The following is a 23328-nucleotide window of genomic DNA, read 5'->3' as shown; positions in this document are numbered from 1 at the left end:
CTTATAAATAAGTTTCTGGCTTCCAATATTCTTGTGAGTCTCGTATGTATTTGGTGAACTGTAGACAACTTTGCGGGTTTAACTGTAAGTGCAATTTAGCGATGTGTGCAAAATAATTATACAACTGAAGGTCCCGTCTGCAGAAAGAAAGAAAAGGTGGATGGTGCTTCGATACCGGCGGCATCAGTAATTCGGAGGTTAAATTCGATAAGAGCCCAACATAATGCTCTATTCATTCACATCCTTTGTGCTGGGATATAGGAGCCTCCACATAGCGGAGGGAATGTTTGTGTGTGTTGAAAGCAGGAAGGGTAACACGTGATGGAGTGGATCCACGAGGAAGCCTGCATTGTACGTTATTCTACGCTATTTTCGTAAACAGGTTCTGTTAGGGCAGGAATTTTCGTGCATACAAACTGAGACATGAAGAGAGCGAGTGTTAACTATTTCTAGGACACTATACAATTTCCACGATGTCGACTCGGTTCTTATTTTTTACGTAGTCACGTGACATGAGTATAAGATTGAGAACGTTGCTAACTGCGTTTGCGAAGGTTTGTAGCTGCTCTGTCATCAACAGTAAAGACACATACTGCCCGGACAGGCCTTGCATATGGGGGCTGCATGAGCGCGCCTTGGAGTTCTGTGATGTGTCTATAACAGTGACTGTATACTCGAAAATAGAGGCAACTTTCACCTGCATCCGGCGGCAGCTCGCGGCTGTGACTGCGCGCACTTCCGGTCGCATCACTTCTTGTCGGCTGCCCGTAGCCTCCTGTGTGGCCTAGTGGACAGGGGGTGGCAGAGGGAGCTTGCGCACGACTGTTGGACTATTTTGCAAGCAGGTCTGTAGGCTGTGCTATGCGTTATTTGGACAGTTTACGATTTTGTGTGTGCACATCGCTGTGGTGCATAATTTAGCAGGAGTTTGCAGGTCTGTACTGAAATTATTTCGATGTAGTAGTTTGTATTTGTGTAGGCTGCGGAATGCATTACTTTGACTGTCTACAATTAGCAAGCGTGTATGTTGCGTTATTTATGAGTAGTTTGCATGTCTGCACACTGTGTATTGTGACCCCAAGCACATCACAGCGAGTGTTTTGTGTCAGTGTGATAACTATACTCCATCTGTAAATAATTTTTTTCCGGCAGCAGAGTGGAGGCTGAGTCATTTTCCCACCAAACCCTAGGAAGAACTGGCGGTCGGGTGACTTAGGTTAGTGGGGGTAGCCCAAGTGACATATTTTCCCGCGATTTTTTAGGTTAGAGATAACCATGGTGTGATGCATTATTGTGTTGGAATTTGAACTTCCTGCCGTTTTTCTGGGGGAGGAGGGTTAGGTTAGTGGATGGAGCCTAATTGACCTATCTTCCGCCAAAATTCAAACTTCCAACCAGGGGATGTGGCACTTGCATCATCAACTGAAGTCAAGGCCGCCATCTTGGATGACGTCATGCACTGTGCACATTAGCCCACCAACATAGGGACGTGGCGGTCGGTTGAGTATTGTGGTGGAGACTAACGATTTCCTTCCAAAGATAGGTGGGCGTGGCACTCTCGAAAATTCATTCCAAGTCCACGGTAGTGTTCTCTGGTGGTGGCAATATGTACTAGGCCTCCTGGTGAACACACTTTTTGCCGCTATCTTGGATAACGGTGCTTGCGTCATCACCTGACGTCTTGGACGACAGCGCCCTCTGGTGGTGGTGCTGTGTTCTAAATCAGTTGGTGTCTGGTCCTCCTGGTGAACACTCCGGATGGCCATACTAAATGAAATTGTTTAAATAAAGACGTGTGTCCAAGTCTTTTTGACACAAATCCTTAGGAGGAGGTGGCAGTCAGATGACTGAGGTTAGTCCAAGTGTCCTTTCTTTCGCGCCATTTTCTTAGCTTAGTAGAGGTACGCGAATTGACCTTTGTTTACCACCAAAATTCAATCTTGGCGCCTGTCCATAGGAAGAAGTGGCAGTCGGGTAATTTAGGTTAGTGTGGGTAGCCCAACTGACACATATTCCCGTGATTTTCTTAGGTTAGTAGAGATAACTGTGGTGAGAGGTATTATCCTTTTCGAATTTGAACTTCCTGCTATTGTTCTGTGGGAAAGGGGTGTGGTACTTTCCCGCCAAAAGGCGCCATCTTGGATAACGGTACTTGGCTCATCCGCTGACGTTATTGCCGCCACCTTCGATGACGTCATGCGTTGTTACCAAGTCTACACAACGCCACCTTGGATACATCTTGCAAGAATGGGATGTGGAGCTGTAACTGCTTTGTTCCATTACTTACATCTACATCTACATCTACATGGATACTCTGCAAATCACATTTAAGTGCCTGGCAGAGGGTTCTTCAAACCACCTTCACAATTCTCTATTATTCCAATCTCTTTTAGTGTGCGGAAATAACGAACACTTGTATTTTCCCATATGAGCTCTGGTTTCAATTATTTTATCGTCGTGATTGTTTTTCCTATGTAGGTTGGTGACAACAAAATATTTTCGCATTCGTAGGAGAAAGTTGGTGATTGGACTTTCGTCAGAAGATTCTGTCGCAACGAAAAACGGCTTTCCTTTAACCTTTAATTGGGGAGATGTGCATTCATAACATTACTGGAGACTTTGTGTGTTCTCAGCACCCTACATAAATATTATACTGTCTTTTCGATTTTTTCTTAAATTGTTTATTATACAATAAACATAGCATTTAGTCTTTTATTAATTTATTTAAGTACAATTTTAATCACTAATATACTTGAATAATAATCTGTAACTGACAAATCAATAACATGCGTGAAATGGTTTCAAATGTTCATACACATACTATTTTTCCAATTAATCAAATAAGAAAAGCTTTAACCATTTTAAAATTCTAGAGAGATGTTAACAGACAAAGCAACAGACATATTTATATAACTTAAAACTATCATTTATATCGAAAATCTAGAGAAAAAATACATTGCAACACTGAACATTTTCATCATCAGCGGAAGAAGATTCTGAATTGGTACATTTATTGCAGACGTTTTTCATATGATTTAAACACAGAAATTGGTTACACTTGCAACAGAAGAGCTTGGTTTTTTTGTTAGCATTTCTTGGATAGACTGTACATTTTCTTGATGTGCATTCATTGCTTTGAACTCCTGGAGTAAACTGTTCTGTATTTGAGATCTTTGCTGCTTTCAGTCAGGTGGATCTTGGTAAGCCGAGATTGAAACTCTTTTTAAAACCTGAGGATGCACAAGTTCCTGTCCCACCTGTCTTTTAAATTCCCTTCTTTTCACAGCAAAACTGGGGCTATTGCTCTTCATTATAACTTTACCATCCGATAGATCACCGCTAATGGCCATCGTTTTGTTCTTCTTGCTACAGTGTATATTGCACAGAGCTTGCCAATTTGTCAACTCCGTCTTTTGTAAGGTTGTAGAAGATAATGATCTCAGGTTTCTGTCTGTCGCCTGTTGGAATGTCAATACTCTTGGAATCTGGATGCATTGTAGAGAGCAGTATAACATTTATACCTTTTTTAGGTACATATGAAAGGCAAGTGACGTCCTCTTTGTAAGCAAAAATTATTCTTGCAGCTTCTCTCCCTTTCATGACAGTCAATTCAGTAGGAAGCTAAGGCTTATTTTTTTCTCATTGTGCCAAGACGTGTTAGCCTCTTTTTCAGTGATTTTCCGCAAGCAAGATACTGTCGTACCAGTTATCTGTTGTTATATTTCGTCCAGTTCCATGAATCCCATCAGTAAGTCTTAAAAGGACGTCTTTTCCTGAATGAGAAACTTGGAAAAGCCCTTCAGGCCGTTCTTCCGAATACAAATTCATTTGAGATGTATACCAAGTCCTTGCATCACATAATGTCTATATTTTTATTCCATATTCAGCAGGTTTGCTGGGAATAGCACTAAAGAGGTACATTTTCCTCTGGAGGGAACCAGTTGTTAAACAATTGTGGTATAACTTCCAAGGCTGTAAGCATTTCTGCAGTTTTCATTGAAGAAGGTGAATACTTCCCGTATTGCTGCCATTTTTTCCACTTCCTTACACTGCCCCTATCATGAATATTATCAAATCTCAAACACCTCATAAGGAACAAAAATCTGTCCAATGACATAGAAATGTGAAATATTTCACTCGTAGTCCCTGTGAAGAAAGTAGATCTTGTAAATTCATTTTAGTTGCTCTATGTTGTTGTTGTGGTCTTGAGTCCTGAGACTGGTTTGATGCAGCTCTCCATGCCACTCTATCCTATGCAAGCCTCTTCATCTCCCAGTACGTGCTGCAACCTACATCCTTCTGAATCTGCTTAGTGTATTCATCTCTTGGTCTCCCTCTACGATTTTTACCCTCCAAGCTGCCCTCCAATACTAAATTGGTGATCCCTTGATGCCTCAGAACATGTCCTACCAACCGATCCCTTCTTCTGGTCAAGTTGTGCCACAAACTTCTCTTCTCCCCAATCCTATTCAATACCTCCTCGTTAGTTATGCAATCTACCCATCTAATCTTCAGCATTCTTCTGTAACACCACATTTCGAAAGCTTCTATTCTCTTCTTGTCCAAACTATTTATTGTCCATGTTTCACTTCCATACATGGCTACACTCCATACAAATACTTTCAGAAATGACTTCCTGACACTTAAATCTATACTCGATGTTAACAAATTTCTCTTCTTCAGAAATGCTTTCCTTGCCATTGCCAGTCTACATTTTATATCCTCTCTACTTCGACCATCATCAGTTATTTTGCTCGCCAAATAGCAAAACTCCTTTACTACTTTAAGTGTCTCATTTCCTAATGTAATTCTCTCAGCATCAGCCGACTTAATTCGACTACATTCCATTATCCTCGTTTTGCTTTTGTTGGTGTTCATCTTATTTCCTCCTTTCAAGACACTATCCATTCCATTCAACTGCTCTTCCAAGTCCTTTGCTGTCTCTGACAGAATTACGATGTCATCGGCGAACCTCAACATTTTGATTTCTTCTCCCTGGATTTTAATACCTACTCCGAATTTTTCATTTGTTTCCTTTACTGCTTGCTCAATATACAGATTGAATAACATTGGGGAGAGGCTACAACCCTGTCTCACTCCCTTCCCAACCACTGCTTCCCTTTCTTGCCCCTCGACTTTTGGAACTGCCATCTGGTTTCTGTAGAAATTGTAAATAGCCTTTCTCTCCCTGAATTTTACCCCTGCCAACTTTAGAATTTGAAAGAGAGTATTCCAATCTACATTGTCAAAAGCTTTCTTTAAGTCTACAAATGCTAGAAAAGTAGGTTTGCCTTTCCTTAATCTTTCTTCTAAGATAAGTTGTAAGGTCAGTATTGCCTCACGTGTTCCAGTATTTCTACGGAATCCAAACTGATCTTCCCCGAGGTCTGCTTCTACTAGTTTTTCCATTCGTCTGTAAAGAATTTGTGTTAATATTTTGCAGCTGTGGCTTATTAGACTGATAGTTCGGTAATTTTCACATCTGTCAACACCTGCTTTCTTTGGGATTGGAATTATTATGTTCTTCTTGAAGTCTGAGGGTATTTCGCCTGTTTCATACATCTTGCTCACCAAATGGTAGAGTTTCGTCAGGACTGGCTCTCCCAAGGCCGTCAGTAGTTCCAATGGAATGTTGTCTACTCCGGGGACCTTGTTTCGACTCAGTTCTTTCAATGTTCTGTAAAAACTCTTCACGCAGTATCACATCTCCCATCTCATCCTCATCCACATCCTCCTCCATTTCCATAATATTGTCCTCAAGTACATCGCCCTTGTATAGACCCACTAATACTCCTTCTACCTTTCTGCTTTCCCTTCTTTGCTTAGAACTGGGTTTCCATCTGAGCTCTTGATTTTCATACAAGTGGTTTTCTTATCTCCAAAGGTCTCTTTAATTTTCCTGTAGGCAGTATCTATCTTACCCCTAGTGAGATAAGCCTCTTTATGCTTACATTTGTCCTCTGGCCATCCCTGCTTAGCCATTTTGCACTTCCTGTCGATCTCATTTTTGAGACGTTTGTTTTCCTTTTTGCCTGCTTCATTTACTGCATTTTTATATTTTCTCCTTTCATCAATTAAATTTAATATTCCTTCTGTTACCCAAGGATTTCTACTAGCCCTCGTCTTTTTACCTACTTGATCCTCTGCTGCCTTCACTACTTCATCCCTCAAAGCTACCCATTCTTCTTCTACTGTATTTCTTTCCCCCATTCCTGTCAATTGTTCCCTTATGCTCTCCCTGAAACTCTGTACAACCTCTGGTTCTTTCAGTTTATCCAGGTCCCATCTCCTTAAATTCCCACCTTTTTGCAGTTTCTTCAGTTTTAATCTACAGGTCATAACCAATAGATTGTGGTCAGAGTCCACATCTGCTCCTGGAAATGCCTTACAATTTAAAACCTGGTTCCTAAATCTCTGTCTTACCATTATATAATCCATCTGATACCTTTCAGTATCTCCCGGGTTCTTCTATATATACAGCCTTCTTTCATGGTTCTTAAACCAAGTGTTAGCTATGATTAAGTTGTGCTCTGTGCAAAATTCTACCAGGCGGCTTCCTCTTTCATTTCTCTCCCCCAATCCATATTCACCTACTACCTTTCCTTCTTTCCCTTTTCCTACTACCGAATTCCATTCACCCATGACTATTAAATTTTCGTCACCCTTCACTATCTGAAAAATTTCTTTTATTTCATCATACATTTCTTCAATTTCTTCGTCATCTGCAGAGCTAGTTGGCATATAAACATGTACTACTATAGTAGGTGTGGGCTTCGTATCTATCTTGGCCACAATAATGCGTTCACTATGCTGTTTGTAGTAGCTTACCCGCATTCCTATTTTCCTATTCATTATTAAACCTACTCCTGCATTACCCCTATTTGATTTTGTGTTTATAAACCTGAAGTCACCTGACCAGAAGTCTTGTTCCTCCTGCCACCGAACTTCACTAATTCCCACTATATCTGACTTTAACCTATCCATTTCCCCTTTTAAATTTTCTAACCTACCTGCCCGATTAAGGGATCTGATATTCCACGCTCCGATCCGTAGAACGCCTGTTTTCTTTCTCCTGATAACGACATCCTCTTGAGTAGTCCCCGCCCAGAAATCCGAATGGGGGACTATTTTACCTCCGGAATATTTTACCCAAGAGGACGCCATCATCATTTAATCATACAGTAAAGCTGCATGCCCTCGGGAAAAATTACGGCCGTAGTTTCCCCTTGCTTTCAGCCGTTCGCAGTACCAGCACAGCAAGGCCGTTTTGGTTATTGTTACAAGGCCAGATCTGTTAATCATCCAGACTGTTGCCCTTGCAACTACTGAAAAGGCTGCTGCGCCTCTTCAGGAATCACACGTTTGTCTGGCCTCTCAACAGATACTCCTCCGTTGTGGTTGCACCTACGGTACGGCTATCTGTATCGCTGAGGCACGCAAGCCTCCCCAACAACGGCAAGGTTCATGGGGGGAGGAGTTGCTCTATAAGAACCAGCAATTATAAGTAGTCCAATGAAATATTATATTGCTGTTACATATGTTTTCTGGCATCTATTTTTGTTCTTGTAGAAGGCCTCAATACGATCAATAGGATCACTCTACTATTGAGTGAATTACTTGCTCATTTATGAACACATCAAAGCATTCTACAGCAGTCTTGCAGTCTTTAGCAATTAGTTTGATACCAGGAAGCTGAGTAAACTATATTGTGCCTCCTTGTTCTTAGGTGTAGTCATCCATTTAGTTGCTTTATCCTTACCAAGCATTACCCCCTCCAGTGTTGTTGGAAAGGAGGAAGCCGTATCTTCACTAGCATCATCATCAGATTGATCGCTTGCAGTTGCATGATCGCTTTCTTTGCACTTTTCTTCTCCATTGTCATCCGAATCTTCAAACTCTGGAATCTCACAGTCTTCATCTTCATTAAAAACTTCCTCTAACAGCCTTCTAAGACCTTTTTTCTCCTTCTCATGTGACATCATGATGTACACTGCTCAATACAGAACGTCGTACTGCCAGGTAGGTGGGGTGTTATCAGCACCCCAAGGTTTAAACTTGTTATGTACTTTTCAAAACATTAACTTTGGTTTTGCATCAATGTGCATCCCTTTGAACAAAGGTAAAAACGCGCAACAGTGTAACCAACATGCTTCACTAAATACCAGTAAACTTTTACACCTGGGGTGCTGTTGACACCCCACTTCTCCAGTTAAAGGGTGATGTCCAGCCCAAATCCTGTATTATTTCTTCTACAGTCTCTACCATATTTCGCGATAATACAAAACGTGCTGCCCTTCTTTTAACTTTTTCGATATACTCCATCAGTCCTATTAGGTAAGGTTCCCACACCGCACAGCAGTACTCTAAAAGAGGATGGGCAAGTGTAGTGTAGGCAGTCTCCTTAGTATATTTGTCACGTTTTCTAAGTGTCCTGCGAACAAAACGCAATCTTTGGTTAGCCTTCCTCACAACATTTTCTAAATTATCCTTCCAATTTAAGTGGTTCGTAATTGTAATGCTACGTATTTAGTTGAATTTACGGCCTTTAGATTTGACTGATTTATCGTGTAACCGAGGTTTCACGAATTCCTTTTAGCACACATATGGACGACCTCACATTTCTCGTTATTTATGGTCAACTGCCAATTTTCGTATAATTCAGATATCTTTTCTAAATCGTTTTGAAATTTGTTCGTTTTGATCTTCTGATAACTGTTACTCGACAAACGGCAGCGTCATCTGCAAACGCAGGCCGCTGTGGCCGAGCGGTTATAGGTACTTCAGTCTGGAACCGCGCGATCGATACGGTTGCAGGTTCGAATCCTGCCTTGGGCATGGATGCGTGTGATGTCCTTAGGTTAGTTAGGTTTAACTAGTCTAAGTTCTAGGGGACTGAGGACCTCAGATGTTAAGCCCTATAGTGCTCAGAGCCATTTGAACCATACGCAAACAACCTAAGACGGCTGCTCACATTGCCTCCCAAACGTTTATATAGATAAGGAACAGCAAACGGCCTATAACAATACCTTCGGGAACGCCAGAAATCACTTCTGCTTTACTTTTCCCCTCAATTACTGCGAACTGTGACCTCTCTGACAGGAAATCACAAATCCAGTCACATAACTGAGACGATATTCCATAAGCACGCGATTTCACTACAAGCCATTTGTGTAGAACAATGTCAAAAACCTTCCGGAAATCCAGAAATACGGAATCTATCCGAAATCCCTTGTCAATAGCACTCAACACTCTATGCGAGTAAAGAGCTAGATGAGTTTCACAAGAACGATATTTTCTAAACCCATGTTACTGTGTGTCAATAGACCGTTTTCTTCGAGGTAATTCTTAATGGCAAACTGCCTATTGGCTTGTCTCTGGTTCTTCGGCCGACGTTCATCTAATGATTTTTCTGACGTTTCGCCAGCACGAGCTTCACCCTCCATTGCCGGTGGTGAAGCTTTGACAATGCCAGCCACTCCACTTCCAAATTGACACGGAGATGCATCCGAAGTTGTCGCAAACACCAGTAAGGACAACAAAATTCATCCTCTTTTCGAACGCGGTTCTATGTGCTATTGGCTTTGCAATTAAACGCTCAATGCTTTTTATAGAGATAGCCAATGTGGAAAGACGAGAGTACGCTGTCTGCTTTAGAAGGTTTATCTTCGAAGCAAACTAAATTACATCAGTCTACCAACACAGAGGCAGTTCTTGACCTAGATGTTTCTGCTAAACACGAAATAGATTAAAAACTAAGATAAAACTGCTAAGGAGAGAAAACAAGTAACAGGGTCCTACAAGCCAAGTATTTGAAGTATGTTGTAGTACACAAATGCGCTTCTAGATCCACACTACAACTCTTCATATCTCAGTTAAGTACCTGGCAGAGGGTTCATCGAACCACCACTCAAACAGTGCACAGGAACATAGAAATCTTTCCGTGCGAGCTCCGATTTCTCTTATTACGACGATCATTTCCCTCTGTGTAGGTCGGCACGAAAAAATATACCTTCGCAATTGGAGGATACAATTGGTGACTGAAATTTCATAAGAAGATTCTACTGCCACGAGAAAGTCTTTTTTTAAATGATTGCCAACCCAATTCGCTTATCATATTCGTAGTACTCTCTGCCCTATTTCGTGATAATACGGAAGGAGCCGCCCTTCTTTGAACTTTTCCGATGTCCTACTCCGTCAGTTGCATCTGATGTGGCTCCCACACAACACAGCAATACTACGTAAGGGGGCGGACAAGCGTAGTGCAAGCAGTCTCTTTAGAAGTCATGTTGCATTTTCTAAGTGCTCTGCCAATAAAGCGTAGTATTTGGTTTGCATTACCCACAACATTATCTTTGTGACCACCCAACTTCAGTTATTTAGTAATTAGTTGATTTCACAGCTTTTAGATTTGTGTGCTTTTCGTGTAACGGAAATTTTGCGGATCCCTTTTAGTATACATGTGATAACTTCACATTCTCATTATTTACAGTTAGTTGCCAGTTTTCTTCTGCAATAAGACAACAAATTAGACAGTATTTCGCACTAGGCCAGATTCAATCTTGCACTGACAGTTCTTTGGATTCAGTCTCAGAGAAACTACTTTTGGATTCAGATTACATTGCCAGTAATCACTAGAACTCCGTGATATCCAGAAGTGAGCTTACTTCTCCTTAAATTGAGTAGTTCAATAAAATAAACGAGTCTGACGTGACTTTTGCAGTTTTCATCGCGACATGTTGCTAAGTATGACGGAGTGATGCGAAAGATAATTTCTACAATGTAACGTCATATTTTCCCCAAAATGCACCACAAAGTGGTTTCTCTCTAATTAAGGTCAAAAGCCTACATTCGCTGAACATACAATCTAAACCAGATAACATAAAAAAAACGTGCCACATAGAAAAATCTTCAGTTGGTTTCTTCGTGGTCTTGATAAGCTACAGTGTATACTTTTGAATGCTGTACGATGTTCTAGCTTTTAAGCGGCTATGGAAAGGTTCAAAATCATGAAATGTTCAATTTTTACTTTTCTGAATTTTAGAAATGTATAGACTTTCTCCTTTCAATTGATATATAATTTATTCAGTTCAGAAAACAACAACTATTTTTAAAAATATATTCTGCGTTAGTGTGACCCACTGTGGGCGCTGGAAAACTGCTGTGAAATATTGTGCTCCTGACTACTTGCTCATGTATATTTTAGTGACGTGAGGGAGCAAAATAAATGGTGTGGCTAACCTGTGGTAGTTCGATATATATCTTTCCCTCGATTGTCGTGAGATTCAAGTGGTGGTGGTTGTTTTCTTCTTCTTCTTCTTCTTCTTCTTCTTCTTTTTTTAGTTTTGAAAATATTGGTTGTGAATGTTGTTCATTTAAGTCTGTTTATTGAAGTATAATCATGGGTGACCGTAGAGCTGTTAGAAATTCTCTTAAGGCTTTTAAGTAAATGAGAAATGTTGGAAAGCCACAGGTAGGTGTCAATACTGTAAGCAATAAAGACAATCAAATGTGTTAACACAACCTTGCTGGTACACCAGCCCACTGCATTGAAAGTGAGAAGTACTTTGCAGAGGTAGCTTGGTTCAGTTAGTGAAAAGCATTAATGTTTTATGGGTGACTAGGATGTAAATGAAATATTTGATATATCATTTCTCAGCGGAATTTCTACGTATGTTCGATCTGGAACATACTATAAAAATAGGACTTGTCAGTGAAATGGAACTGATGTGTGGTAAGTGCCCATACGCGATCAGTCTTTAGGAACAGTGCTGACATAATTCCAAATTAAGTAAATGGTAGCAAAAGCTATGAAGACATGAGATTTGTTTAATCCTTGCATACAATCGGTAAAGATGCTACTGCAGGTGCAGTTTTCTGTGGCATGATGAATCTTCCAAATCTCCCAGTCATGTTTACAAACTATATAAGATTTATAGGTTCTAAAGTACAAGGTGTTTGCATAGAATCTGTGAAGAAAGCCCTGGAAGGGGCAGTAACAGAAAACGTCAGTTTCCAGGAATGCTCTGTCTATCGAAGCCGCTGGTTTCAAACGACAGAACGTGTGATTCTAAATCGATCCCGTGACTGTGGTGGCAGGCTTTACTGGCAGTGTTTACAGCAACGACAAAAGAAGGGGGTTGACTGAAATACAGAGGTTCGTGTGAGCAGTTGCCACCGGGTTCGTGCGCATGCGCAGAGCTGAATTCGCGTATGAGCTGTGCCAACCTACCGCTTCTGGCTACTTTAAGCGTGGCTGTTTGCTGTATGAGCACTGAGCGGTAGCAGCAAGTAGCCAGATGCTACCCGGAAAATTTTTTCCGGCTCGCCCAAGCTGCCAGATTCGCGCATGCGCTGAACAAGCTAAGTTATAGTGGGGGATCCTTTCCCACGTGACTCGTGTGTGTGTTTCGTGTCTTCGTAATATTGCTGGTCTACGTTTACAGCTCCCAAGCCAAATGAAATCAAAACATATCTGTGGCAGGGCGCCATCATGTTAATTAATATACATTCTCATAACCATGAAAGACCAAAATAAGTTAATAGTTTGTTTTCTGATTTTATATTATTTCCACGTTGTTATCAACCAACCATTAATGTCTTAATGAAGCTATTTCTGTCTGTTTTGTAGAGAAATTTGCTTCTATTATTTTTTTTACGCTGAGGCAATTAGTTTATTTGAAAGTAAGTGCTTCATTCCGCTCTATTGGCTACGTTCAACTTCGTTCAATTTCAAGTGCATATTTTAAGTGCATATTTTAAGTGCATATTTTAAGTGCATATTTTAAGTGCATATTTTAAGTGCATATTTTAAGTGCATATTTTAAGTGCATATTTTAAGTGCATATTTTAATTTTCTGGGGCGAACGACATTATACCATAATAAAGACCCAAACATGAGAATACGGAACTTGACCTCCGAGAAAGTTGGTGTCACTAAAGCTACATAAAAAGCTGAATATCAGGTACTTCAGACTGCATCTGAACAAAGAAATGTGCAATTAGAGCGGAATGAAGCGTTTTAGTATGGCTTATGAAATTCCGACGATGGCTGGAGTAATCTCTGCTGTCCTGTTCCTTTTATGACCCTGATCTTTTAATGCTATATACGTACGAACATACGTAAACATTTACTTGAAGCTGACTAAGTAGGCAAATTTGGTCAGTAGTTTTGAACCAAATATTTTGGTTCAAATATAATGACAGCTTTAGCATAATTTTACAAATCTGCCTTCTGAGAAAGTGTTTTTCGATCACAAGGCACTTGTCTAGTACTTCCTCTAGTCCTGAAGTTATTTCTTATTTTGTGTTTACGTCTTAAATTTATAGAATGCCATTCTATGGTAAATTGTAGACTGGCAGCATACAGTGTTTTATCGTTTTAACTCCGCACATGGCTTCATATTTAATCCTATTGTAGAACATCAACTGTCAATTGTACGGTATCTTTGCCTCACAAACCACCTTGTTTATTTTTTGCACATTATGAAATAGTCATGAAATTTATTGTCCTTTATATTCAGGGTGTAGATGTAAACCTGTTGGAAATGCTACATAATATTGCAGAGTACGAATTAAAAAAGAATCTGTCCAATTAACACCATAGCAAAATGTTACGTTATGGTACTTCGAGCTGTGGAGTCTTAATTTTGGAATGATATTTTGCCAAGAACTGCTTCCTTATTTGCATCCTTTATCTGGGTAGGATATGATAAAACAATTGCTTTAAGTACAACTCTTTATGTCCTCTCAACAACATGTCGCAGGGCTGCACATGGTCACGTGATCCCCACCACGCAAGAAATTCCACCAGAAGTGTGACGAAAAGCGTACGAGCAGAGCAAGCACCAAGCACGGGCTGCCTACGTCATCGTAGCTGCGTACGCGCAGTACAGCCTGCTGTCTGGCAACTGCTCAAACGAACCTGTAATTACGAAGGAAATGACGTACCTCACTCGTCTTTGACCGTGTCGTCATGAGAAAGTCCATTTGATGTGTATGTTATGGGAAGCATTACTTTTTTGCCGTAACCTTGGTTAGACTGCCTATGTGACGCTTAAATACGCGTAGCGTGTCACATACATCAACTTTCCCTTGCAGCCGCAAGTTATCGAAATATAGATACTGAAACAAGTGGACTTGGATTCGTCCTCCTGGACGCCCTTCTCTTCTAATGGGCGATTTCACAGATTCCTCAGCCACTCGATGTTCTAGGTGTGCACACTGTGATTATCGGAAGACATGAACTCCACACACTGCTTCAAGAACTCTTAGTTGAATCCTTCTGCTTCCGGTGCCTTGTAGAATTGATAGCCGTCTATAATCACTTTGCTACCGGGCAGTATAAAGAGCTTTATCAAACCGGCTACAGTCACCTGCCTGTGGAGAACACACTTACCAAAAGGCACATTGAATACCCAAATATGCTCGATTTCATTATTTAAAGGTCTTCCTCTCTGGGTTTTTCTTCTTGCTATGTTTGACTGGTCCAACAACTTTATGGTCTACCAATTGGTACACTGTTGTTCGTCAGTATTACACAACAAATTTCTCTGCAAAATCTGAAATAGTTGCACACGGTATTGGTAGCGAAGTCATTTTCTGATGATGTTGCTCGCAAGATGTAGTCCCTAATCCAGCAAGATACAAGACTTGTCCTATTCTTGACTGATAGTTTTGAGTAGTCAAACCATGCATTCTTCCTGATAGTCGTTCATTTACCACAGTTTCTACAATGAAATTATAAAAGTATTTCACTCAGAACTCTTCTTACAAACTTTTATAGAATTCACCCCACTGCAGTCTTCACAGCCCATCCTTTCGTCAACTGGTATTAGTCCATATTTCCAACAAAGATTACAATTTTCTACATTACATGGAATTAGATTCTTCGACGCGAGGCAATTGGCCAAAGAAACATCTACTACCGCAAACCTCCCAACTCACTAGTGACATAAATCATGTAGGTTTCCCAAGCAACTCAAGTAATTTATCGTAACGCCCGCCACCACGGTCGAATGATCGATTTAGAACCACACATTCAATATCTATAGTTTGGAGCCCGTGGGTTCGATAGCAAACATTCTTTGAAATTACATACAAAACAGTGGTAATAGAGGCTTGATTGCAGCACATAATGGTACTGGACATAAACAGGGACACACATCTCTTCATGGTGTAGTATCTGCCACCAGTATGTATATGGGGAAGTTTCAGATGTAGCAGTAGTATCAATATTGCAGGTGTCGGAAAAAAAAAAAGTACACATGAAAATAATTGCACAGCCAACTATAGTGGCAGTAGTGGGGGAATGGAAGTGGCTGTTGTTGCTAGCATATTTCAAGGTTCTGTTGCATGTGATAAAACTTGATATGTGAATTACCTTGGTGATGGTGATTCTAAAAGTTTCAAGCATATTCAAGAACAAAAGTTCTGTGGTGATGTAGTGCAGAAAGCTGAGTGTATTAGACACACACAGAAATGAATTGGATCAAGACTACAGAGACAAAGCTTCATACCAAAAAAGCAAAATCTCTGAGTTGTGAAGGGTTGGATGGGAAGGCAATGTTAACTGACAGTGTAACTGAAAATACAAAACTACCATGGAATGGCTATTAGGTAACATACACAGTGTTGATGAAATGAAGAGGGCTGTTTCAGCTCTTTTTTCATGCATTTTCAACCTATGAAAGTCCCATCATTACTTGTGTCCCAAAGGAGAAAACAAATAGTGTAAATACAACAATGGATTGCTAACTGGTGAAGTGTACACCCATTACACAGTCTGCCTGAGGCGGTAATGGAGGTGAGAAACTATTTTCAGGGACTTAGCAGCAGCACCTGAACTGCTGAAAAAACTCAAAACACCAATGAAAGTTTAAATGGTCAAGAATACCCACAACTTTCTTTGGTTGTAATAGAAACATTTCACTCTGGTGTGTACAATACTGTTGCTACTTTCAATGATGGACATGTTTAAAGTGTGAAGTATTTCGAAATATTGGAATGAAGATAGGTTTTAACATGGTATTAACGATGTTTGTTTTGGACAAGAAGTGTCTTTGAGCTACTGACAGGCCTGTAAAAAGCCTAGAAATACGAGCCAGAGGAAAACAGGTGTAGGATAAAGAGAAAACTAGAGGAGTAGTTCGCAGAAGATGATGATAATCCAGCTTATGGATCTGGAATGCACTAAAAAGATAATCCAAACCTGTTGCTGGATTCCCAAAAATCCTGTTTTTCATACAAATTACGCGTTTTCTCAGGCTCTACCAAAACTAATTTGATTCGATTGTTCAGGAAATGTTACAGTGTCTTTTCTGTCTAACTTAACACAGCCTTTTTTCCAAAAACATGTATACTGTTGAATTTATAAACGAAAAATGATACAAAAGAGAAATTAATGTTCATTACAATAGAAAAAATTAATCTCTAACAACCAGATTCAAATTTTTAGAAAGCCCTGTGTTAAGTTGCAGACAGTACTCCAGTAAATTACCTGTAAAAGTTTCAACTTCCTAGCTCAAATACTTTCTGAGAAAACATGTAGTTTGTAACTGTTTTAGCACTGGAAAGATAGGGCATTCCATAGTCCCTTGATAGTAAATCGTTGAAAGTGGCTCTTATTATGACAAGTGTTTGTTTAATAGTTCTAGGTTCAAGCAATACTTCATGGTGTGCATCAGCACTTTAGAACATATATTTCATGACGCCAGTGTTAAAACTATCGTGGACCATGGTAGACAGCATTACATGGCTCACGAGTGCGAGTCCCGAACAGTATTCCCGTTGACATCATACGCAGTAGCCAATAGCAGCTCGACCCCCCGCAATGGCCTACATGATTGTTTCTAGTTACCCTGATGCTTAAATTGACAGACGTTCTTGCACATGAAATATGGAGCCGTGGAAACTTATGTTTAGTCCACAAGTGAGTTTCTGGCATACTTAGACTGATAAAGCTGGGACATCATTTGGAATAGTGCAGGTTTATTTGAAACCTCAAATAGGCAAAGTCTTTACTGGAAATTTTAGTCACAGATTATAACCTCAAAAATAATTTGTTCCAGTAAAAGGGTGGCATATCTTGTATCTTTATAGTTAGTTACTGATCTTTATGTGATAGGTTGTCTAAAAATTGTTATTACCGCTTACTGGTGTTTTATGCCAGCAGGGCAGAGATTCTATGTATGAAGTGGTTTGCAAAATGTGGTATGTATTTCTACTTTTAAGTGCTGTGGGTTATCAGAGTATCTTATGCTACACTTTATGCTTGTCTTTCATTCGTGTGCTAAATAACAGTCATTGAAGGTTAATTGATGTATGTCTGCACAACTTTAAACAAATATAGCGAAAAAGAGTGTTTATAAATTGCTTTTCAAGGTCACCACAAATTACCTTGAGTGTAACAGTGCTTCTCCTATCATTCCGTCTATTTGTAAAAATTGTCTGGTTATTCTGGTAACGGAGGACAGAGAGTATATTACTCACCACTTTCTTTAGGAGACAGGGAAGGTCATTCACGTGCAGTTGGCATCTCTCTAATAGCAAAGCTGTTACACAGCATTCATATCCAAGAACAGAGATGTTGTGTTATCCACCCCATCCTGAGAGGTTAAAATCTAACCACCTCCTTACATAGAATAGATTCTAACCTAATCAAACTAACCTCCTTTGACCCTACCAAAACTGACGAAGATCTGACACACTACGACCACGTTGTCGGCCGAACTCTGGCAATGGTGTCCGATGACTTGTCGATGTCACTGTGAATGCAGCTCTAAGCGCATTCATCTGCAACTATACCTGGTGGTGCAGAAAGGGAATACAATTTGCAAGAAGCAATACTAGTGATAGCACCATCATATGTTGCGTACAATCACATGCAGCCGCAGACACTGCTGCAGTCTATGAGCACAGCACTGTGTTTGTCCTCTATTTCAGCTGATGAAGCCCTAGTAACACCTAGACAATTTCTTCTATACACCACTGAAAACAAGAAAACAACACTGTCGTATTCATAAGGGCATTCCAAAATGAGCTGCCACGTAACAGGATAGAAGCACAAAGAATCAAGATTCTTAGTAGGCTTTACTTTGGGCTAACATCACTGAGCACTGCCACATGTACAAACAATTTGAGTAAGTGTTTTTTGACAAATTCTGGTCAATCATTGTACAAGAGAGGTTAGATAGTGAGGTGTTTAACCCTCAGCCCTTTAACAGTAAACGGGGGAGGATTGTGTCAATATTTTGAAAAATGTCTTAATAAGACATGCTACTGTATGAATTCAATCTCGTATGTTGACATCTTACAGATACTCAGAGTCATTACCACCACATACCATGTAAAAATTAGTGACAATACCAGAGAATGATCTCAAGCATTGCTTCTCTGTCTCATCTATGAAAAGGGGGCAACCTCCAGCTGAGAACAGGAATATGCAGCTTGATACATCATGTTATGGAAACCACTATACCAATAACAGTGGAAACAACCAGGATGGTTGCCACTCTTAGTGCCTCAGCAAAGTAACAAAAATAAGAACTATAGTAACAGAGGAAATTACTAGTTCCAAAAAAAGGGATACGAGAGAACATGATCTAGATTACCATGACCCCATGGAACAAAGGAGCCCTGATAACAGATTTCAACGTGCACTGTCAGTAGACAATAAAAATTGATATGGCAATTGGCTAGGACATACTGACAACAGGAGGCACCCTAAGGTAAATAACAACAGTTACAGAAAAGGAAACAGGAGAAGTTTTACAGGAGAGAGGACAAGGGCAAAGGGAAACTGATTCACAATCTGGGCATGATACAAACTGAAGAAACACTGATCATACTGTGGATACAGAGATGATATGCAAAGCAATGAAATTACTGTGACCCCCACAGGAAAACAACAGCCAGTCACAATATGCCTGCACTCGCAGACCAAGGAGAGGAGCGGGGCACACACTCATTTCCGAAGTATTTTCTATGCTGTGATCAGGAGAGTGATATTTGAGGAATTGTGTATGGAAGATGTAAATGATGATAAAGTAGAAAAATTAATACAGGTCATTTTTAACAGCTAAAATAGGCACTTATTGTACTAGATACATGGGCATTGACTAAAATTCACAAAATTTAATCAGTAAAATTAGGAAGGATAGACACATACCAACTTCACCAGTACAAAACTGCCGTATCTTGGATGTACTTGGAAACAGATCAAAAGGGACTAAGAATATTGGCTTGTATACACATAACATTCAAAGATATCACTGTAAAATGTAGCTTTTTGGTAGTGGGAAAACTGATTGTCAATTGTTTAATGGGATAGAAGCTTTTGAATTATTCAAAGAACAGATTGAAAGAGGTAAGGGTAAGTTATTTCAGAATGGATGAGCAAGAGGTATCAGTAAGTTTGGTGAGGGTAGGAACAACTCTGAACAGCTACAGAGAAGATACTAAAGTTAAAATACAATTGCTATATCCTGAGATATTATTACTTGATGAACAAAAGCACTAAAACTTCAACCAAGAGAACACAGATGTTCTGCAGTGCAGGCAAAGGTCAACATATCTGAGGCACAAAGGGAGGAGTTAAGTGTACTCACCCAACAATATGCTCAGGTGTTTGTGAGATGACCGGTAGTAATAAAAGATTGTGTGTACAATGTGGATGTCTACCACCATGAAACATTTTGTTATTAATCATCTCATACCATGGTCAAAAAAGGAAGCGATAAATAAGGAAATAGAACACATTAACTGGGAGATTATAGAACATTCTCACTCATCCTATAGTAGTACTATTTTAGCAATTGCAAAGGCAGATGGCAGTGAGAGGTTCCTTTTATAGAAGAGGCATAAAGTTATCATTCCAGTGAGGACATTTCTAGAAAATTTAGAACAGTAGCTGCTGAAATTTCATGGAGTTCTTTCTTACGATACGTTCACACAGAGATTTATTGTCGAGATTTATGTCCAGCACACGCCACGGAGGAAATCATCTCAGCACATGTATATCTTGACTATAGATCAATTCTTTAATCTTGGCGGTTTCCGCATGCCCACCCAGACGCGGGAGACTGCTGCGTTGCCAGTTGCACGCGCCAATAGAAGCAGCGCCATAGTATAGTTCGCAAACTTATGTTTAGGGGGGAGGGCACAGTTTATGAAGTAAAGCCACCACAGCCGCAGCATTAACCCTTTCGCTGCTACAGAGATGTGCTCCCCGCATTCTACGTGCGCACTGCACTGCTCGCCTGTGCAGACAAATGGTGTTTTGACTGCTTTGACACACTATCATTCGATTTCACAGAAACTATTTGGCCCAAAAAATTTGACTTTTACACACCTTGACTGATAACCTTCCACCCATAAATGAATTAATTTTGTTTTGATGTTCAATTCAGTTATTGTGCAGCATTAGATGAAGTAAACCATTGCTCGAAATTTTGAAGAGTTTGCAGAGGTAAAAGTCCATAGCGTATACTTTCTGTATAGTCAATTTTAGTTGCCACTAAAAATTTCAAAAAATTACATTCAAACTAATAAAACTCACGAAGTAAGACACTTCAATATTGTTTTTAAATAAAGAAAATTTAAGCACCGAACACGGTTTGAACTCAGAACCTTTCACTTAACAGTCAAAACACTTTTTTGCATTTTGTCCGTTATTGACCGTTGTGGACGTTGCAAGACATCCTGTTCAAATTCGGTGGTTGATCCTTCCACTCAGTTTTTTTTTTTTTTATTTATTTATTACAGAGGCCAACTGGCTCTCTGACCGAACACACTGAGCTACCGTGCCGGCTAACACTAATGATTACGCTAACACAGCTTGTCATTCAAAATGCCTCCTGGAGGACTTGGAAATATTATGCAAAAATACCGACAAAACTGTTGGTATGACTATGAATTACTCACGTTTCACTGAAGTACAATAGGAAATAAATAATTACCGCTGTTCTTTATTGTGAAAAAGCAGTTAGTGAGAATGATACAAACACCTTTCCTTGCTATTGCCTGAATTAGGAGGATTATTGCTTGTTTGGTTTAATTAATTAATAGAATATGAAACAATTGGCATAAAGAATGTTTTTTACAAACTTTCTATAAAAGGAAATCTGCTATCAAGACATTGCTTTTGTTCAATTATTTATTTATGACTGAACTTTTCTAAAACTGAAGACACTCGTCCGTGCTCTGCACTGCAGTCGAGCTCTGGCAACGTCATTCTCTGTTCATTGGCAGACAGTGTTTTGTGACGTGAGATGCGCAAAACAAACCTAAACTCATCCGCCGTCATAAATGATGCGCACTTTAGTGTGCCCAGCACTAGCAGCCAATGTGAGCATTCTCACTTGCGACATGTAGCCATCCAGTTTCACACAACATGGCATCCAATGCAGAGTTTGTTTCATTGCGCTAGCGCTGTGAATATAATTGTAAAAAGGGAGAATAATCTAAGAAAGGAACTTAGACGGCAAGTATGTAACTTTCTCAGTAAACAGTGTAGTCATGAAGCTTACAGTTTACTGATGATTAACTTTGAAGTTCAAGACAGAGTTTCAATAATTTTGTGTGTTTACGATAGTGTTTGAAGTATTACTAAATATGACAGCTCAATACTAAACATTGTAGGATACAAATTTTCAAGAAGCTGTAATCCCTGCTGAACAACTAGCCATTAAATTACATGTTTTAACTGCTGGAGGTTCATATTGCCCCTTAATGTACATGCATAGGATTTCCAAATTCGAAATCAGCAGCATAATACAAGAAGAGTGCCAGCCTATAATAAAGGCACTTCAAGGAGAAACTGAGGTACAAACTTGATATGCTTCTCTTTTTTTTTCAAATTTAAAACTAAATGACATTATCTGCAGTTATTAAAAAGTTGAGTTGGACAGTAAAACATTTAGTAGTCCTTAGTTAAAATATAAACATTATCTACCTCAATTTGCGCAGTTTATTTCTGTTATTGCACTCAATTCATTCTGAAATTCGGCTAGTTTTTCGAGCGTTGACTGAAAAATTAAGTCCTGTGTCCTCTTCTGCAGGATTGTAAGACATCTTTTGTTTCTAAGTTCATATTTCACATATTTTACCAATGACATAAATGTGTCTTTTTCCAGGATACGGCACGAGTCATGTTTGGATAGCTCAGATGGTAGAGCACTTGCCTGCGAAAGGCAAAGGTCCAGAGTTTGAGTCTCAGTCCAGAACACAGTTTTAATGTGCCTCGAAGTTGTGTGTCTCTTTCATTAGGAAGTGTTCACTTGTTCTCCGCAGTAGTTCCAAAGCATCACCTGTTGAATTTTGTTGCATAAGTTTGGCCTTCTTGCGCAGTGGATTTTGAGATGGCTCCGAATGAGTACTCTAAGTACTGGTACTGTTTTCCTCTTCCAATTTTATTTCCTCTTTGACACTTATCTCTTCTGACTTATCCTTAAAAAAGCCTTCAGATTCTTTTTTTATTTTTTCAGGTTCCAAATACTGAAGCACAATGGAAGGATTGCTCGAGAATCTGAGGTTCACTGGAACTTTCCTCGTTGCATAGGGTCTTTAGATGGAAAATATGCAATTGTTAATCCTGCTCATGCTGGAAGCACTTACTACAACTATAAAGACACTTGCAGCATAATGTTAATGGCATTAGTGGGTGCTGATTACCAGGTTCTTCATGCAGATAGAGGAGTGCAGGGACATATTTCAGATGGAGGTGTATTTGACAGTACAACCTTTAACAAAGCTCTTCAGGCAGGTGAGCTGCACATACCATGACCGGAATCTCTGCCTGTAAGAGCAGTGTCCACTTCCTTAGTAATTGTTGCTGATGCTTTTGCACTACAAGATCATGTCATGAAACCCTTTCCAGGAAATCTTAACACAGGCAGGAGAGGAAGATTTTTTAACTACAAATTTTTAGGCTGACAAGTTGTTGAAAATGCATTTAGAAAACTATCCTCTGTTTTTATGTTTTAGAAAAACCTGTTCATCTTGATCCCCATAAAGCAACTATAATGATTTTGTGCTGTGTTTATCTTCGTGACTTTCTAAGAAGAAATTGAAATGCTTGCTTACTTCACCACCAGGCATTTTCGATTCTGAAAACTTAGAAAGAGGGACTGTAGAATCCGAGAGAGAGACCACCCCTAGAAGGATAGCTCAGTGGCAAGTATTTAGTTTTGGAACATTATATATTAAGGATGAGCAAAACATAATAGCTAATTTGCTATTGATACCACCACATTGTTTTAATGAATTTTTGAAATTTACTGGACAGAACTCACATATTGGAGTCTTACTAAGGCATTACATAATAACGTATTG

At 39.7% G+C, this 23328-nt stretch overlaps 1 protein-coding gene across 2 annotated transcripts; it reads left to right on the top strand.

Moving 5' to 3' along the window:
- The first annotated feature begins 758 nt into the window (after positions 1-758).
- LOC126300741 (uncharacterized) lies at positions 759-22981 on the top strand. 2 transcript variants are annotated; one of them, XM_049991681.1, is made up of 3 exons: positions 759-845; positions 22131-22384; positions 22482-22981. In XM_049991681.1, the coding sequence occupies exons 2-3, from the start codon at positions 22356-22358 to the stop codon at positions 22777-22779; spliced, it is 327 nt and encodes a 108-aa protein (XP_049847638.1). In that variant the 5' UTR covers positions 759-845; positions 22131-22355; the 3' UTR covers positions 22780-22981. The 2 variants fall into 2 exon arrangements, with proteins under 2 accessions (XP_049847638.1, XP_049847639.1); XM_049991682.1 differs by lacking the exon at positions 759-845 and adding an exon at positions 13911-13993.
- The last annotated feature ends 347 nt before the right edge of the window (positions 22982-23328 follow it).

This window comes from Schistocerca gregaria, chromosome 1, assembly GCF_023897955.1.
Source record: "Schistocerca gregaria isolate iqSchGreg1 chromosome 1, iqSchGreg1.2, whole genome shotgun sequence".
Lineage (NCBI taxonomy): Eukaryota > Metazoa > Arthropoda > Insecta > Orthoptera > Acrididae > Schistocerca > Schistocerca gregaria.
Note: the sequence above shows the minus strand (reverse complement) of the source record. Positions and strands in the feature narration are given on the sequence as shown.

Coding starts and splice junctions, on each gene's coding strand:
- LOC126300741 (XM_049991681.1), top strand. CDS start 22,356: ATGGCTCCGAATGAGTACTCTAAGTACTG. Junction 22,385..22,481: donor AATGAGTACTCTAAGTACTG/GTACTGTTTTCC, acceptor TTATTTTTTCAG/GTTCCAAATACTGAAGCACA.